This window comes from Nelumbo lutea, chromosome 6 (genome assembly GCF_056320005.1).
Source record: "Nelumbo lutea isolate HS-2025 chromosome 6, American lotus-T2T, whole genome shotgun sequence".
NCBI classification, from domain to species: Eukaryota; Viridiplantae; Streptophyta; class Magnoliopsida; order Proteales; family Nelumbonaceae; genus Nelumbo; species Nelumbo lutea.
Window position 1 is genome coordinate 64,062,213 of NC_142689.1, and position 19,726 is coordinate 64,081,938.

A 19,726-nucleotide genomic window follows, 5' to 3' on the forward strand; every position below is an offset into this window, starting at 1 on the left:
TTTCTTGCATTTTTCCTTCATTTTCTTGGATTGATTATCCCTGAACCTATTCTTAATATTAAGCTAAATTAAGGCAAAAATTAATAAAACCGGCATAAAAATCCATGCTAAAGTCCTCAAAAATTATAGATAAATTGTAAGTTCATCAGGCTACTCCCTCGAACGGCACAGGTGGACCTCCAGCGGCGGAACAAAGGCTGGGTTCACAGCCTCAAACTCGAAAGCCCTAGAAGTGGACACTTGGTCGAGGCGTGACCTCTTTGCCCTACGCTTCTGGTTGCTCGACAATAGGCGACGTGCATCCACACCAAACATGTTGGCTGCAAGAATCATAAGGCACTAGTCCAGCTCGCAAAAAAAAAAAAAGAGAGAGAGAGAAAAGGCGACCTAAAGGTAACCTACCGGGGCTCAAGCCAGCCTGCACGAGCTTGTCCTCAGCCAAGTAATCCGAGCAGAGGAAGCCTACCCTCGCCCAGGACTGTAGTGTTTCCCGAACCTTCAGGTCCAAGTAAACGCCCAGATCCTGAATGGCAGCCCTCCAATCACCCCTCGGGGTTGAGAACTACAAAATAATCCCGCTTCCAGGCCGAGATCCTGTTAGGCAGCTCATGGAGGAGCTTGAAGCCAGGACAGGGGGAAAAGTAATAAGAGCGCCTTTCTGGAGGGGCTCCAGGGGAGGCATTCTTAATTGACAAGATAGACACAAAGATATCGAGGGAAAGAGGAAGACAGTACTCAAAGAGCAGGGAAATAGTCCCCACCAAGTTCCGAACAGAGTTCGGGTGCAGTTGGTCTATGGTGACATTGAAGTGGAAAAGAACCTCCACTATCAGAGGATGTAGAGGGAGTCAGAGACCAGCCACGAGTTGCTCTTTGAAAATCACAATCTCGTCGTAATCGTGTTCTCAGGGATAGTTGCCGGGTGGGAGGTTGTAAATAAGATCCCTGGGGAGGTTATAATGAAAGACTAGGGCCTAAAGTCTCTCCATAGACATGGAGGAAGGGCCGAAGCTATCTAGCTCCCTACCCCGAGAAGTGGAAGCCAAGTTATCGGAGGCTTCCCGAGCCTCCAAAGACCGCCCTTTGGGGAAACCCCAAGCTCCCCCTGAGCTCGAGGAGACCTCACCCGGGTTACCGTCCCACGGGTACCCAGGCATTATTGGACAAGACAGGGGACTCACCAGGAAAAAATGAACTGAGAAAATGATGCGAACGGGGATATTTTGAGCAAACAAGGCGAATGCATGACCTCAAAACCGAAAGCAAGGCAAGTTGGCATACAAAAATGAGGCCTAGGGCCCTCCTATTTATAGCCACTGTGCCCGAAAGCCAACAACTCCGATTAAAGTGAATCCAACGGCTCACAATAAAGGCAGTCGCATGTCTTCCGAAACTGAAGGCAGTTTGGCACATTTTTTGGCGTCCAAAAAACTTGAAAACCACGCGCGGTCGGTCAAAGTAATTTGAATTGTGGGTCAAATCCACCCGTCATTTTATGAACTCTCCGCACTAGAGCAAGACCCTTAGCCCGAGGAGTGGGGGGCAATTGATGGAGGGTGATTTGACCCGAACTCCTAACCAGGGGACACATGGATATGACTCAACGTAAATGACAGCTCAGCATGATAGCTTGGTCACAACTTAGCGTAATGAGATCGCTGAAACCCCAGCAGAACAACTCGCTACAGATCGTTACAGAAAGGCTTGTTGCAAGGCAGCTCGCTACGAAGAAGTTCGCTACAAGAGAGCTTGCTACAAAGGAGCTCGCTATTGAGTAACCCGGAGTATTCGGGAAACTCCTTATTTGACAAGTCCATGCCTATCAGACTGCTCCCACGTCTCTTGTTTGGTGATGCAGCACCTGCCAGTCCAGAGGACTACGCCCACGTCTCACGTCAGGTGGCATTGTGCACGCCAACTCTGCATAACGTCTCTCAACTGACAGGACCGTACTCTGCGACAGATACCTGCACCATTCGAATCAGCCTAGCGAATAATGGTTGTAGCAGAGAATCAGATATAAAGTTCTCAATTTCCAAGGGGCAAGGGTAATCGAAAACTGCGCATCTTCACTCTTAGCATTTATTTCTTCGCAACTCTCTTAGTTTTCGGCCGAGTTCTAACTCAAGCATCGAAGTGTTCCCACCGGGCGAGCTCCCCAAGAATCCTTTGTCCTCTTCTTCTCAGGTACCATCCGTCGCCAGTTTGGAGTGTGGCCCCCTACCAGCTAGGAGTGACTAGATCGTGCTACATCAAATGCCTTCCCTATTTTTTCAGTGTCACTAACGGACCTTGGGATATACGAAGCCTTAACCATTAGGCTGCAGACCCAAGGTTTTGATATGAAACTAGGGCCAAAAAATGTAGTGTTAGTCTACAGGGTGTACTTTAAGACTATGAATACTATTTGTCCTAATACAAGGATAACCGAAACAAGAGGATTGACTACTTTGTTCTAAACCAACGCTAGGAATAATGTTACCATTCTTAGGAAAATCACTTGGAAAGATGTGAAGTTGTTGGATAGTTGGTCAATAGCTAAAGTTAAACCTCCAAGACCCATAAGGTCCACTGAATTAGCTTCAATATTCAGTGAAAAAGATGGATCTGTAGAGCTAAGGTTTAGAAGAGCCTTGATTTCTTCAAGGCCCTCGTATTCTAAACCTATGGTGGTGAGATCTTCTTATTCAAGAAGGTCTATTGATCTGTCAGAACTAGTACGTCCTCCTCCCGACATCATTTATGCCACGTATGAAACACCAACAGTAGATACCTCACCTTTGGATTATCATATAGCTCCAAAAGGGAATCAGTTAGTGAAATCTTATGAGGTTACAAAGGCAGATTTTGAAATTAATATCTTGGAACTAGAAGAAGAATTCCAGATAGACAAAGACGTTATAAGGTTAGATTTTAACTCACAACCCATAAAGAAAATATGGTTCTATGGAAATTTCTCTAAAAATGAGAGAGATCGCACCAAAGAATTATGGTATGATGACATGATAGAATCAAAAGAAATATTTTGTTTGGGATTGGTTCTCAAAACAAAAGAAATTTAAAAATATAAAACCCCCTATAGAAGAATTGGATCTCTGTGTTACGGATAAACTTTCTAGAGCATGGAAAACCGTCTCTGTTGGAAAGATAGTGGAGTCAGTCCATCCACCTTTAGAGAAATAAAGATAGGGAAAGATGAGTTGATTGAAAGCCCAATAAAAAATTCAGCAATAATAAAAGAATATGAAATAGTTATTCTAGAACATTGCTCTCAAATTATAGAGCAAAATAATTATACAAATACATGTCTTAACATGTTAGGCAAACAAACTAATAGAATAGAAACTCTCTTAAGTTCCTTAGAGGTTTCTAAACCTAGAACAATAAGCAAAAGGGAAAAGCCCATGGCAGTAATGTCAAGTTTCCCAGAAGACATGAAAATAAAGAAAACTCCTCTAGCTTTATCAAATGTAAGTTATAAGGAGCTATCTACAAGACTAATTTCCACCTCAAAATGGGAGAAAGGAGAAACATCTAAACCTTTTAAAAGTGAGAAGGCAGAAAAGGCCTCAGATTCATACTCAATAAATCAACTGAGTGAAGGATCTGATGAAGAAAAAGAAACAATAAAAGAATTAGAAAACTCATTAGAGTTAAATAAGCTCTCTTGTCAAAGCAAGAAGCCTTGTTATCATAGGCACACCCCCGTAGACCTATTATTTGAAAAACCAACTAAGCCTTAGGTTGGCTATTACTGAAATACTTTTCATGAGTAGAATTTGGATGGAAAATCTGAATACTAGATTAATGAAATGATATATCACATGACAATGTAGTGTTAGCAAATTGGCTAGGAATGATGAAAAGGTAATCGCCACAGTTATTGCCGAATCCTTTATATGACAATTAAAGGGATGGTGGACTCACTACTTGACTGAAGTAGAAAAAGATTTTATTTTGAATGCAGTTAAGAGAGACAAAGATGGAGAAGTGGCCTTAAGTCAAGGCCAACCTATATAGGATGTGGTCATGACTCTAATTTTGAATATCCTTAGTCATTTTATAGGAGAGTAAGACAATATGGCCGAAAGATTAAGTGAACAATTAATAAACCTTAGATGTAAAACATTATATGATTTTAGAAGGTACAAAGACATTTTCCTATCTAAAGTTCATAGATTACCGACTCCAGACAAAATTACTGGAAGGAACATATTATCTTTGGCCTTCAGAACATGGGAGGCGGTAGAATGCTATATCCTCATTATACCTATGGGTATCTAGTCCAAGTAATTAAGCAAGTTGGACTAGATTTATATAATGATTTACGCCTAAAAAGGCAAATTAAGAAAGAGAGAACCGACTCTAAAAGAGAGTTAGGAGATTTCTGTTACTAGTTTGGAATGGCCCCTGAGCCATCCCGTTCTAAACTGGTATACAAAAAGAAAAAAATCAAAATTTTATCAAAGGAAAGAAGAGAAGAAAAACAAGAAACCAAATTTCTCTAAAAGAAGAGAAAATAAAATGCCCACTTGTTTCAAGTGTGGTAAAAAGGGTCATTACACTAATGTGTTTTAAAAATACAAAAATGACTATTGAATTAGGATAATCTAAAGAAGAAGATATATCTGAAAGAGAATCTTCAACTTCTTTAGGAGAATGATGCACCAATGGAATATGTACTTGTAAAAATGAGACAAGTATAGATGAAGAAGAATCAAGGAAATCAATGTATTAACCCTGGATGAAAAACACATCTTAGAGATTCTGGATGAAATTCCTGATGAGGAATCAAAGAAAAAGCATTTGCTTATGGCCCTCCAAAATAAAGAAAAATTAAAAGGCCATTCGAAGTAAAAAACATAATCTCATATAGTGAGATTATGAGAAGAGCTCAAGTAGGAACCTCTAAGCCCCCTTCTCTGAATGATCTTAAACAAGAGGTTAATGAGCTCAAAAAAAGAAATCAAAACCCTAAAAGCCAGGGTTGACTAGTTGGAAGTTGAAAAATTCTAGATAGAACAGTTTGAAAAATCCTTAGAATTAGAACCCACCAAATTTATTGGAGATGATGAAGAGTTCATATACTCTATTGAGGAAGTCAAGTACCAAAAATGGTATTCAAAAATCACCATTAGAATAAAAGATTTAAATTTCTCAATTATTGCCTTAATTGATTCAAGTGCTGATATAAATTGTATCAGAGAAGGAATTGTACCTTCTAAATACTTTGAGAAAATCTCTCAATAAGTAAATACTATTGACGGAAGGAAATTAGGGATAAAATACAAAATCCCCGTTGCCCACATTTGCAACCAAGGAACTTGTTTGAAATATACTTTACTTATGGTAAAGAATTTAAAGTAAGAAGTAATCTTTGGTACACCCTTCCTACTATCAATCTTACATTGTCAAATAGACACAACAGGGATTACCACCACTAAAGGTAAAATATCAATCACTTATAAATTTTATCAAAAACCAAAAGTATCCACAATAAACACCCTAAAAGAAAGTCTGAAGGGTAAAGTCAAATTTATCTCTGAACTGCAAACAAAGATAAAAGTAAATGAGCCAAAGACCCAGGTGGAAATTGACAATTTTCAGACAAAAATAGAAAATGAGATATGCACTGAAACCCCTAGTGCGTTCTGACACATGAAAAAGCACATGGTTAATCTTCCATATGAAGAAGGTTTTAGTGAAGCCACAATCCCAACAAAGGCTAGACCAATCCAAATGAATAGCAAATTATTAGAAATTTGTAAAAAAGAAATCCAAGAATTATGAGATAAATGTCTAATTAGACCAAGTAAGTCTCCATGGATTTGTGCAGCATTCTATGTTGAGAATGTTGTAGAAATAGAAAGAGGAATTCATAGGTTTGTAATAAACTATAAGCCGTTAAATAAATCCTTAACATGGATTAGGTACCCAATTTCTAATAAATAGGACTTAATAAATCGTTTATACGATGCCGAAATATTTTCTAAATTTGACCTAAAATCAGGTTATTGGCAAATCATAATAGAAGAAAATGACAGATATAAAACCACTTTTACAGTTCCTTTTGGGCATTATGAATGGAATGTCATGTCTTTCGGCTTAAAAAACACCCATTCAGAATTTCAAAGAATTATGAATGAAATTTCACCCCATATACTCAATTCATAATAAGTATATAGATGATGCATTAATCTATTCCCCATCACTAAAAGTAGTAAGAAGCAATTTAAGCACTAATAATTTAACGATGAATATGGCTTCAAATAGAATGGATTGGTGAAACAAGATTCATGTATCTAATCCCGTATAGTTGGGATAAGGCATAGATGATGATGATGATGATGATTCAGGTCTGAATCCGAGCCGAACTTGACCATTGAGCCTAGATCATGGGCCCAAGCTTGACCCTCATGTAAGGCTCGAAGTTTGATTGGGAATAACAAAGTTGACTTATTTCTATTAAAAGACCTTTAAACCAAAATAAATAATGAAAGACCTCAGAAATGAGGAACAAAGAAAACAACATTATTATATAAAATATTTAGCCCATCAGGTTACCTTGGTCTATGAACAAGTTTGCTTGGAACCACATTCAATGGTTAGGCCCTTATGGGGAGCTATTAAAATTAACTTTGATGTTTCTTGTGCGTTTAATGGTGTTTGCTTGCCTCGCTAGAAATCACTATGGTGAAATTCTTGATTTGAAAGCCTATCATTTGGACTTTTGGCCCTGTCAACGTTGCTGAGGCATGAACTGCTTGGGAAGAACACAATATCACACTTGATTTTATGAACCATGAGATCATCATTGGAGGAAATTCTGAGCATGGTTTTGACCAGACCAGTCGGTTGGATCGGAAAAACCAGGAGGTGATTGGTTCCGTTTTACCCAGAATCATTATTTTTCCAATAATTGTTGATTTGGTCAACAAACTGTTGACCCAAGTGTTCAAATTGTTTGACGGTTTGGCCTTAAAAGCCTTGATTCTGAGTTTCAGGGTGATGAAGCTTGTGATTGAAGAGTGTCATCATTTGGATGGTCTTATGGATCGTGGTGTTGGATATCAGCACAGTTTTGGTGAAACAAATCAAGCTGCTAACTTGATTTCGTTTGTCTTTCTAATTTTTGGGGTCGTGCTATCTCTCGTTTAATGTAGATCTTTTCTGGCTTTACTAATTAAAAAAAAAATAGTGTATAACGGTTCAACCTAGGGTCAGATTGTTAGGCCCAAAATACAATTGGAGTGGATGCCAGTTCGAAATTGATGTGAATTCATGCGCAGAGGGATTGATGTATAAAGTGGAGATTGTTAATATCTTAAATATTTATAACTATGCAGAAAAAATCAGAAATCTGCATTAGGCCTATCCGTACTAAGTCAATCACAATTTGAAAACATCGTAATTCTTATCAATTTTCTATTCATTTCCATGATTATATGTGTTAAGTTATTAATTATTATTATTATTTAATTCTAATAATTAATAAGTTAGCACCCACAAGTCACAACCAAAGGCAACTTCTTTATTAATAGATGGGACGAAGGACGAAGCTGCTTTTATTTTGTGCCAAAAAAACTATTAGTTATTAATTTTGAAGAGAAAAATAACCTAAGGCAACTTCTTTATTAAAAAATATATAAACCAGATAATCCAGTTACAGGAGAGAGAACGCACACTGAAACTTCCAATATTTGGGAATTCCATATTCTGTTCATTGTTAATACCACGTGCGTTTCTTTCTGCTTGCTCATATCGGTGTTCCAGTCAAGAATTCAAGGTCACAAACTAAAGCCAAGCCCCTAGTAAAGAAACAAAACCTTGGCTGTTGGGGGCTGTTTGGGACTTGGGAGAATAGGAGCCCATAGGAATTCTCACACCCTTTTTTGTTGGTAAAGGGATGGATGCTCGGGAAAAATATTCCAACTCACATGAAGCAGGGTCCGGCCACGGGCCACCCACCTTTTCACTCTCACATCATATTATTAAGGTCGTGTTTGGTTTGTATAAATTTCCTTACTTTTACAGTTTTATCTTATTTTCCCTACTTTTTCATTCAAATCAAACACAGCCTTATTAAAGTTAATAAATCGAGGATGAATTTTTCTTCCAGCTATGGAAGTAGTACTGTCAATGGCTCGGGTTGGATCTACCGACCCAAATCGATTGGGCTGGTTCTGGTTCCAGAAACTGAAATCAACCTTGTTATATTGTCTCAATTATTATTAGATTGGAATTGGTTCATCCAATCTCGAATTAATTCAGATCCAATCCTTGCTTATATATATATATATATATATATATTAAATAAATATTATATATAATATTTTCAATAAATTAAACTCAATTATCTCCATATATTAAATAATATTATATATAATATTTTCAATAAATTAAACTCAATTGTCTCCAAAACCGATTGATTGAATCTTGCATCTAAAATTCCGGGTGTTTGTAGGATTGCTTCCGGTTTTATCTGGACCCGACCCAGGCCCAAGCATCCTTGGGGAATGACATCACTTACCCGCCAAAACCCGCTATTCATTTGTACTTGATTTCAAATATTTAATACACCCCAACAGTCGTTCTGTCGTTGGAGGTGAATCTAGGGTTTCTATATTTTGTCCTTCGAAGAATCGACCCTTCTCTCAATTTCAACCTTTGGAACTCTCCTCCTCGTAAATATCGATCTTATTTATTATTTGAACATAGAAAACCAGATTCGGCAGAGATTTCTATCCGGTGCAGGACAAAGTCAAATTCCTCGGTTGTTCGCTGTCACACCTCTGTTATCCTGCTGGACCTGCTCAGGCTGCTCTTAATCCATCAGTGGAATTCTATTCACTGTTACTTCTTGAATCATCTTCAGGAATTCGTACTCAAAGTCTAATTTTAAACGTCAATGGCTGTTGCAGGAGATTCGATCTGTGTATCTCGTCAGTTCTTAGCCAAGAACCAGAGAGCTATGTTACTGAACCATTTTTTTGGTGTTTCAGTTCGTCTGCCAAGGAGTCCACCTCATCTTGCAAAATTTAAGCTTACACGTTGTGTTGGAATTCGGCCGACTATGCGTGTTGGTGTGGAGGAGGAGAGGCGGGTTTTTCATTCCTCCCGTCTCTTGGAGGGGACCTTGGGATTTGATGTAGTGTCCGAGGCAGAGTTGAAGGAAAAGGGATTTCTTGGTATGAGGAAGACGAAGCTCGTTTGTACTATCGGTCCTGCTTGTTGCTCTTTCCAGGAGTTGGAAAGATTGGCAATGAGAGGAATGAATGTTGCGAGGCTTAACATGTGTCATAACACGCGGGAATGGCACAGGAACGTAATTAGGAACATTAAGAGGCTGAATGAGGAAAAGGGGTTTTGCATTTCGGTGATGATTGACATTGAAGGCAGCCAGATGCACATGGTTGATCACGGAGTTGCTTCATCTATCAAAGCTGAGGTATGAGCGTACAACCCACTTAACAGTTTTGGTTTTTACTCTGCGGGAATATTAGAAATATTAGAATAATCACTCAAAACATTATTAGAGGACGAAAGTTTACAGTTGAAGGTATTGAAGTATTTTGTTCACCTTGGGGCAATAGGAGGGGTCAATCTGGTTGTTTACCACGCAAAAGTTTAAAGGTTCTCGTCCATTCACAGTTCAGGCAAACTATGAAGGATTTTCTGAAGGTATGGAAACCATGAAAGTTGAGGTGTAAAAAGTCATTTTCTTTTCCTCGTTGTGATTGGAAGTGAAAAATGCCATTTAGTTGTTCCCCCACTCTATTCAATTACGTATTTTTCATTTGTTCTTATTTGATTAATTTGTTTTTCATTTTGTTTAAATAAACATGTGGTAGGTATAAATGTGGGGGATGAGCTCGTTGTTGATGGTGGGATGACGAGTTTTGAGGTTATTGAAAAGGTCGATAATGATCTTCGTTGCAGGTGCACTGACCCTGGTCTGCTCCTACCGCGGGCCAAACTGAGCTTCTGGAGAAACGGGAAACTCCTTAAGAAGAATTTTGGGATCCCTACCCTATCAACAAAGGCCAGTTTATACTCCTTTCTCTCGTTTCTTCTTTCTTAAGACACCGTGTTTTTAGTTCTTTTGCTTTCTGGATTCAAGAACTTTTCATTAATCTGGTAGCATCCTAACTTCATTTCCAAAATGCGCTGGTGTTCTTGTTTTTTCAGCTTTCCCTAGGCTTAATAGTTTTTGTGGGGAAAATAAAAGAACCATTCATATCTTAACAACGTTGGTGCTTTCTAAAACATTGTACAGCCCTGGCTATACTAAAATTATGATAACCCCTCTATTGCTAGAGATGATTTTACAGAGCTACAAACTCTGAACCAGGTCATGGCCAATTCTTGAAGTAGCTCCTTGAAAGGCTACATTTGTTCTTTATAATCATTCTGCCTGTTTATATTTGTTGGTTTCCTGATCATACTTGGTAATGATAAATTCCATATCGTAACAATTGATCTATAAATTGCAATCCTTCTTTATTACGAGACAGTGGATGTTTCTATTTATTGGTTGTCTCAATGAAATAAAAAGCTTGATCTTATCCATCATGAATGTTTTAATTCTATGCTACTTTCTTTTTCATTTATCTTTTTTTTTGATAAATTCTTTTCATTTATCTTTCATGGATATAATTTTATGCTATTTCCTTCCATTTTATTGTTTCATGTACATTGCCAATATAGACTAGATATAAATAATGGTTAAAATTGTTGCTTCTTTTCATTTTAGTTATTTTGCCAATTCTAAGACTGCTATTAAATTTTCCTATATGATTTTAGGATTGGGATGATATTGATTTTGGAATTTCTGAAGGAGTGGATTTTATTGCGATGTCATTTGTGAAGGATGCTAATGATATCATGAATCTAAAGAACCATTTAGCCACAAAATCTTCAGAGTAAGAAAGCATCCCCATCTGCAGACTTTTCTTTAGTTCCAAATAAGCATCTCTGTTTATCTTAACAATATGACATGCTTTTATTAGCAGTGTATCTGTAGAAAACATTTATTTTGAGTTATTCGTCTAGGTTTGTCAATACCCAGATTGTAAAAGAAAAAGTTTAAAGGAAAGTTCTTATTTCCAGATCTAGCACGGTATTCATTTTTTGGTTCTTCGTAATATTTCTGCAGTATTTATTTCACATTCAGGTGTTAATCTAGATGATACCCTTTAGGCCTTACTTCATTCATGTGACATAGAAACTTTGTTTTTGTTCTATCCCCCCTTCCCTAGTCATCATTCAGGTTTTATGGTAAACGGTTATTCCTTTCTATTGTTTTACATTGATACACTGGCTGTCTCAATGGTCTTGTTTAGATTCTTAATCATCCTTATCCTTGCAAACACTGACCTCAACATCCTGATGTGGTTCAAAACTGAAGTAATAAGGACACAATGTTTGGCTTGAAATGTATCATAATCCAGTAATTCCGGAAAATGAATCTTTTAAAGTACCTGGCTAGCTTTTTAATTATGGTCATATGATATTGGTAAACAAGGCTTAACTTGGTTCTCATATATAAATTAGAATCCACCTAAGAATCATGCATAAATAGTAATTGTGCAGAAAAGAAGTAATATTGGCTCTTATAGCTTAGCATATATGTAATGTCTTCTAAAAGAACCCAAAGTTATGATATATTATACAGGATAGGCTCGAACCTTTCAATGGAGCTCCTAATGAACTTTGTTGTTTAGTTAATCTTTTGTAACCAGATCTAGTTAGGGTTGTGGATAAGTTTTGATAATTTGTTATGATGTCTTTTCCAGATGATTTTATATTTATTATAATAATGTATGGTTGCAATTCTCCCCTAACCCCACTCTGAAGTTCTTGACCATTTTACAAGGGAGATGTTAAGGGGGGATGACCTACCAGGAGGTGGCTTAGCTGGTAAAGTCTGTGGATTTAGTTCCACTGCCCAATTCTTCCCCTTAGTAGATGCACTTTGCATTGCTTATTAATGTTCCTTAACTTTGGGAGTATTCAAATAAGATTTTTCTATTCACAGCTTCATTAAAGTTTTGGCGAAGATTGAGAGCTTGGAGTCTCTTGAGAACTTGGAAGATATCATACAGGCCTCTGATGGAATTATGGTTGCACGTGGTGATCTGGGTGTGGAGATTCCGCTTGAACAGATTCCCTCTGTCCAGGAGAAAATAACTCAAGTTTGTAGGCAACTAAACAAGCCTGTGATAGTAGCTTCCCAACTTCTTGAGTCAATGGTTGAGTATCCTACACCAACACGTGCTGAGGTATTACGATAATGTCCTATGAAAAAACAACATGAAGAAATCACATTTATCATTTTCAGTTAGTTGTACATTTTTACTATACTATTGTGGAATTAGTCTTTCTCCAGCTGAATAGCAGGCAGAAGATTCTAGTCTAGTAACTATTACTACTGTAGCTTAACATGTAGTTTCATTCTCTTTTTTTATTTTTGTAGCTTGGAAGGAAATCCATTTCAAAACTTGTAGCCATCCCTCTCTCCCCCTAAAGGGGAAAAAAGAAGAAAAAGGGGAAAAAGTTATGTATTTCTTATACATTGAGAACGATCTTTTGATGGAAAACTATAGCACCATTGCAGGATCTCTGAACTTTTATGCATTATAGGTTACTTTGAGAAAAGAAGAGATTATGAGAATGTATTAGTTTTCTCTTCTGTCTAATTAATTTTCATTTTTATTAGTCCTATTCATTTTCGTTGGCTGTGCTTCTGTTGTCAGCAATTCTCTTAGAGGATAAAGACTTTGCTGAGGTGACTAGTTATGATGATGTGAAGGGTGAAACAAGTATGACTGAAAATATTAATAAAATAATATTTTGAAATAAATATATAAGAATGAAAATGGAAGAATGGTAAAATCTTGGTCTGACAAGCATGGGAACATGGGTTTTTGTGTTTGGGAACAGCCACTGATGCCAAAGTTAGATCCACATCCAGTTCCCAAGGCACTGGATAAGTTAAGACCATCCTTAGGTATCTATTCTTTTATTAAAGGTGAAAAAATGGTAAAGACATAAAATTAGAAAGAATCAAACAAACATGTGGAAAATAATACAGTGAATTATTCATGGGAATAGCTTTGATGTCTGCAAACATCTTTGATAATGGAGTACCATGCAAACATTATTATTTCTGTACTGTTTGAGGAAGGTTAGGTTTCCATAGGTTCAATTTATATGTACAGTACAAATACATATAAAATAATACAAAACACAAGGATTTGCACTCTACATATTTGTATTTGTACTCCTTCAAAACTGAGCAATAGGAAAAAAGTTCAGGATTGCTATGGTTTCTCAACCAAGCTGACAAGGTAAATTGAAGGAATCTGGAGTCTAACTGTTAGGAGGTGAATAAGAGGTGTTGGCTACACTGAAGTATAAGGGTTGTGTTATGTTTGTGCCTTGAATTCTTTATTGCTACCCACTCTAAATTAAGTTGAGAAAAACCTGAAGGCAAAATTTCATAGTGGTTTGTGGTGGAAGCATAGGGTTTGGGCCATTAGGGTTTTTCTCTCGTATACATCTTTTTTTGGGGACTGACCTGAACCTGAAGGGAAAAAGCCATATTCAGCTTATTGGTCTGACCCGAATACGAACAGTTGTGTATTTTGGGAGGTTTTCTCTTGTATACATCTTTTTGGCTTGAGAGAGAAGTAGAGAGGTTTTTGGGTGTTTTGGGGTTTAGGGTTTCTGTGAGAGAGGTTGTACACAACTCTTTAATCTCCATTGTTGATTCTATAGTGGTTTTCTGCTCCTCCTTCGCCTGTGACATAGCCAAAGCATGTAAATCTGTGTGTTCTCTCTGTTTTACTTCTTATCTCTGTTTTTACTTCGTTTTTGGGTTCCATTAAAATCTGTATTTCTGGGTTTTGCGCAACGGGTTGCAGTACCTTAACTGCAATAAATAGAAATGACTAGAACTTAAGGGGATAATACTACCAAAATAAACATCAAAAGTTTCACTAGTAGTGAAGCACTTAGAAATGAAAGTTTGAACAAAATTGTTGACTTGTAATTAATACCAAACAAAGCAATAAGCTGAACTTCTCCACTCATTGTTTTTTTTTTTCAAAAAAATGTCTAAATGGGGTGTGTATGCATGACATCTCTGCAAGTCTTGTTAAGTGTATTTTCTAAACATTGAAAGATAGAAAATACTTTCAACTAAACAGATATTCAATATCTTGATTTTTTGATGAATTATTGAATGTCTTGATCTTCTTATGGTTATTTTCTAAGCTCTTGTTAAATTGTGAGGTTCTTTGGAAATATTTGTAAAATTAAATATTTAAAAGATTTGCGTTCAATACAACACCGTTTCATCAACAACAACAACAAAAAAGATTTGATTTCATGAACTCCTTTATATGGGGGCCATCTAGAGAACTTGAAGATTTCTTCATCTTGGTTTGAATCTACTGGTATAGAATTTAGGCCCATAAGCACATCTTACCAATTTCCAATCTTCACTCTGAAACTGTCTTCAGCGTGAAAGAACACAACTTTAGTTAGTATAGGGATAGTGTTGCTTGAAGAAATTGTTATTGATGTATTGAAACATCGTAGTGGTGATATTGATAAAGAAACGTTGAAGTGGTAATCCAGGTACAATTGGAAATAAGTCTATCCCTCCAATTTACAAAAAAATATATATATATATATATATTTTTTGGGGTGAGTAGGCCTTAGATGCCAACTGGTATCCTCTTACAGCCTTTTACTCATACTTCTCATCCCCATGCTTCTAGATTGTGGCAACTTTCTTTTCATGCTTTTTGGGGTGAGTAGGCAGAACCAAATGAAGTGAGAGACCTATTCAAGATCTTACGAGTAATTGCAGTAAAAGACAAAAGATTCTAAGGCATTGTATGTGTGGAGTGGTTCCGTGGGGACTTTGGAGTGAGTGAAATGCAATAATATTTGAAGAATGTCACAAGCAGGTGAAGGTATTTGAGCTTACCAAAATAAGAGATGTTCATTGGGTAGTGATTTTGTTTCAAAGAGGTTTCCCTTAATGATTTACTGAGGGAGTGACAGCTTGTTGCTAATTTTCAAAATAGCAGGCGACGAAGGAATGTGGAGTGGTCCCCTCTTGCCAATGGAAAGGTCAAACTAAACTTTGATGTGTGCAGTTTGGGCAATATGGGGGCTTCTGGTGTAGGGGGAGTTGTTAGGGATGAAAGTGGTATCATAATCTGTATTTATTCAGGGCCGGTTGGTCGTCGCTTTTTGAGAGATGAATTGTTGTTATTAAACCAAGTTGTAAGCCTCACGTTTTCTTCTAACCTCCTTTCTTTATGCTTAAATGGATTACATGTGAAGCATGTTAAACTTTCCTCTTCTTTACTAATTGCAACTTGCTTTCGTTGTAACAAGGTTGCAGATGTTTCTGAGGCAGTTCGGCAGTATGTTGATGCCTTGATGTTATCTGGAGAGTCTGCTGTTGGGTCATATGGTGAGAAGGCTCTTTCTGTCTTACAGATGGCGAGTAGCCGTATGGAGTTGAGTCGTCTTGAGGAAAACCGACATAGTCTCATTTCCGAGTATCCACTAGGAGTGTCATTGCCTGACCGGGTTGCCGAACAAATTTGCAGCCGTGCTGTGGAGATGGGTAGGTTTTCTTCTGTTTCATTTATATTGGAGATGTGTTTTCAATATTCAACACTAGTCATTTGGTAATTGAATAAGAATTGATGCCATGGTCATTCTTTACTTTGCATTGACTTTTAACTTACTCTATTTGCAGCAAACAACCTTGCTGTAGACGCTATCTTTGTGTACACAAAGCATGGCAATATGGCATCACTTCTCTCACGGAACCGTCCAAATCCTCCGATATTTGCATTCACCAATGAAAACTGCACTAGGAAGGCTTTGAATTTGTGGTGGGGGGTCTTTCCCCTTGATGTTGAATTATCAGTTGACATGGAAGATAATATCGGGAAAACATTTAACCTTATGAAGACAAGGGGAATGGTGGAAGAGGGAGATGTGGTTTTGATTGTCTCGGATGTTGTCCCAACTTGTTCAACTCATTCTGTATTCCAGTCGATCCAGGTAAGGTCTATAAATTAGCATGTTGGTTACTTCCACTTGAAAAATGCCTTGTTGTAGTGCTTGATGATTCAACTGTAGTATTAATTGTCAAGGTCATGCCCAATTTGCACTAGCCAAGTGTGTATGCTGTAAAATGCTGTAAAATGCATGTAGGCCATCTTTTACATGCATGCTGTAAAATGCATTGAATGTCATGACGTTACAGAGTGGAAATTTATATTTCAATTGATAGGATAATTATTTATTTTCTTTTAACTTCATCGACTGTGTTTGTATCTCCATTGCGCTTTTTCTTTGCCAAGACATAGTATGCTTGGTACTTTGCCAATAATCGACAATAACTTAAGAGAAAGAATGGTGTTGAGGTCAGTGTGGTATTAGCTGTTCTTTTTTGGGGTTTGGATTTGATTACTACTATTCTGTTATTAAAAATCGTGTTATAAAATGTAAATATTATATTTTTTTATGCTAGATACTGAGATTTCCAGTGTACAATTATTAAGATCAGATTGGGATATACATGTATACTGGAATGTCTTTTTTTTCTTCTTTTATGGGTAATTTATCCAAGTAAAATAAAAATGTGATAGAGCAATGTGAAAAGAATGGAATCCCCAGTGCACAAGGAAGTTGAGCTCTTCATCCAGATAAGTTGTATCTTGGAAGTTTGAATTGCCTTTTCGTTTGAAATGCCGAGAGCCGACAAGCATGATAATGCGAGTCTGAGAGCGGCCACTTACCAGATAGCTGGGGACCAACACTGGGTAATGGCCTTTTTTTTAGTTTGTGTTGTTAAAATATGCAACATGTGGATTATTGGCTGGACATTGGGAGTTCAAATCAGCCCCCCACGAGATTGCCCCCCATAATGTCCCACAACACATCTCAGCCGTGTATTGAGAGCATCTCCCGATGATGACATAATCATTTCTAGAATTATCATCAAGAGATGTTTCTAATACACGGTGGAAATGTGCTGTGGGATGTTGATTTGGTCTCATTGGCTGATATTCAAGTCCAAGATTGTGGGAATGCAGTCTTTAAATGGGGCTTCATCTATGAATTCAGATTTTGTGGATTGATGGAATTAAAATTAATGGGGGTATATTACATAGAAGCAGAGGTGTAAAACGGATTGGCCCAACACGGCCTGCCAGCTATGGGCTGTGCCAAGCAGGACATGACCCCTGGGATGGCTCCAGCTCAACCCAGCCAACATATCTCATAAATTCTCTCTCTCCCTCTCTAATTTCAACGGGAAGTATTTAAAGCATCTCGAATTGAAGTTGACAATTTAGGAGACTTGAAAGTTTTGCATTCAAGTTAAAATACGATCAGACTCTCTAAGGACTGAAGTGTAATTACTGGATTAGTTAGATTTTTTTATAAATTTTATACTTTAATATTTATTAAAATGCCCAATTTCTCTCAGATCCCCTCTCAAACACAATTTGATGTTTGCCCTAGTCTAAGGCATTAAAAAGGAAAACCAGTGATCTTTGCAAGTATTTTACCATCACGTGTAACAGAAAAGGGCATGAGAGCAATTTGCAATAATTGTAAAAGTGATTTTTTGCTATCTGGCATTGACCATTTGAAAAGACGTCAAAATGTTAGATGTCCAACTTAGGAAATTTGATATTTTAGCTTGTGAAAAACAGAATTAATTAAATATTGATAGCCCGATATGCTGGGCGTATCAGACGATTTTTTTTTTTTTTGCCTTTTTTTATTGTTTGTTTCAAAACCGGTTCAGGGGGGTGGTTTAAGACCCCTCCACCCCCTGAGCTAGTCAGAACCCTGATACACCCCCTGTAAGGGCATATCGGGAAGCCATTGGCACAATATGATGCTTCGAAACTTGCCTGTACTTATTACTATGGCATGTGATCTACTAATCCTTCTATTGTCCACAGACAGTGGTATGGAATCTTATTTTAGTGCAGCAATGCTTTGAACCTTGCCTATACTTATCACTATGGCATGTGATCTACTAATCCTTCTATTGTCCACAGACAGTGGTATGGAATCTTATTTTAGTGCAGCAATGCTTTGAACCTTGCCTATACTTATCACTATGGCACGTGATCTACTAATCCTTCTATTGTCCACAGACAGTGGCATGGAATCTTATTTTAGTGTAGGGATAGATTGATACAGGTACTTTTATCACTTAAAAGCCAATCCACTAACATCCTTAGCGAGGTGAGGAAGATGGTAACAGAGGAAGAGCTAGAGGTTCAGCTTTTTCATGCATGAAAATTAGGGTCCGTTTGGTTTACAATTGGAATTGAAATTTAAAATGCATCGGAATTGGAATTAAAATGGTCTATTCCTCCCTTCAGTTTGGTTTAGATGGAAATCAGAATTGAAATAGATTGAAAAGGATTGAGAGGGAATGGTGATTCCTTTAAATGGGGGAATGTCATTCCTCTAGAAATAGAAATGGGATTTCGATTCCGCCCAATCAAACAATTGAAATTGGACTAAACCATTCTAACTCTGATTGCAGACCCTTATTCCCACAAATCAAACGGATCTTAGATATTACATCGTCAAAAACATCTAGGGATTCTTTTTTGACGCAAAAACACCGGAATTTCATACATTTTGAGCGAATATCACTTATAACAAACATGTAATACCATTTCTAACGAAAAAGAGTGACAGTGGTGAAAATAGTAAGAATCATTCTGAAAAAAACATCCTAAAAAGTAATTATTACACCTATATCCATTATGTATAAAAGATAATGGAAATGTCATAACCTTATCTACTGCAAATTGAAGAGGTTAAAATTAGAAGCACAAAAGGTAATTAAGGATATTGGTGAAAATAGTAAGAATAGTATCAAAATTTTGGTGTAGAAGTAATAAGAAATGATTTAAGTGCCTATAATTTAATAATATATTTGGCATTAAACAGAATGGACAATGTGAGCCATTTTAGAAGTCTGATAGGATGGACATTGTGGGCCATTTTATGCTTAAACGTGTAAATGGAAGTAAGCTAGATGATCTCACAGATAAGACAATTGCTGATGAGAAGGTAGTCTAGATGGTCACTTGAAGTGAGTCTGGATCAGGTAGGCACGTCATTGTAAGCACGTTAAATGAATACTTTCAATTTTTTTGACACTTGTTCCTTGAAATACCCCAACTTACCCTTCAAATAGTTTAAAGACAAATTTTAAAAGTAAAAGTTGTCTGAATATTTACAAAGTGCTCATTGAATGTGCTTCCTATGTTGTGCCCATTGGATCTGATCCCATCGTAAGCATGGATAATGGGCCCACAAATTTCCAGACCAGGCCAGATCTTAATATTAATATATTTATTTGATGATCACTTTCATCTTGGCCCTACCTTCAAATTTATGGACTTGGGCCTAGGTTTTATGTTGAAGCTTGACTTGGGTCCAATACTGTAGGCCCTGGCTAAGCTTGCATAGATTTATTAACAATGTTGTGCCATATTTTTCCCCTACCTGATACTCCACTTACCAAAATGCTTTAAAACTATCTTCGAACTTTTTCTATTTTTTAGAAACCCACCAACAATTCTATCAACAACACATCAATTACGACATATGTCTATTAATAGCATTGTGCGATCATTTGGACGTTTTAGCA

At 37.2% G+C, this 19,726-nt stretch overlaps 1 protein-coding gene across 1 annotated transcript; it reads left to right on the forward strand.

The window, feature by feature from the left end:
• The first annotated feature begins 8,427 nt into the window (after positions 1-8,427).
• On the forward strand, positions 8,428-16,355 carry LOC148849256 (pyruvate kinase isozyme A, chloroplastic-like). Its single transcript, XM_088952118.1, has 7 exons — positions 8,428-9,448; positions 9,594-9,681; positions 9,852-10,042; positions 10,804-10,922; positions 12,038-12,281; positions 15,415-15,649; positions 15,785-16,355. Exons 1-7 carry the CDS (start codon positions 8,909-8,911, stop codon positions 16,111-16,113), a joined length of 1,746 nt encoding a protein of 581 aa, XP_088808244.1. The 5' UTR covers positions 8,428-8,908; the 3' UTR covers positions 16,114-16,355.
• Positions 16,356-19,726: the final 3,371 nt, after the last annotated feature.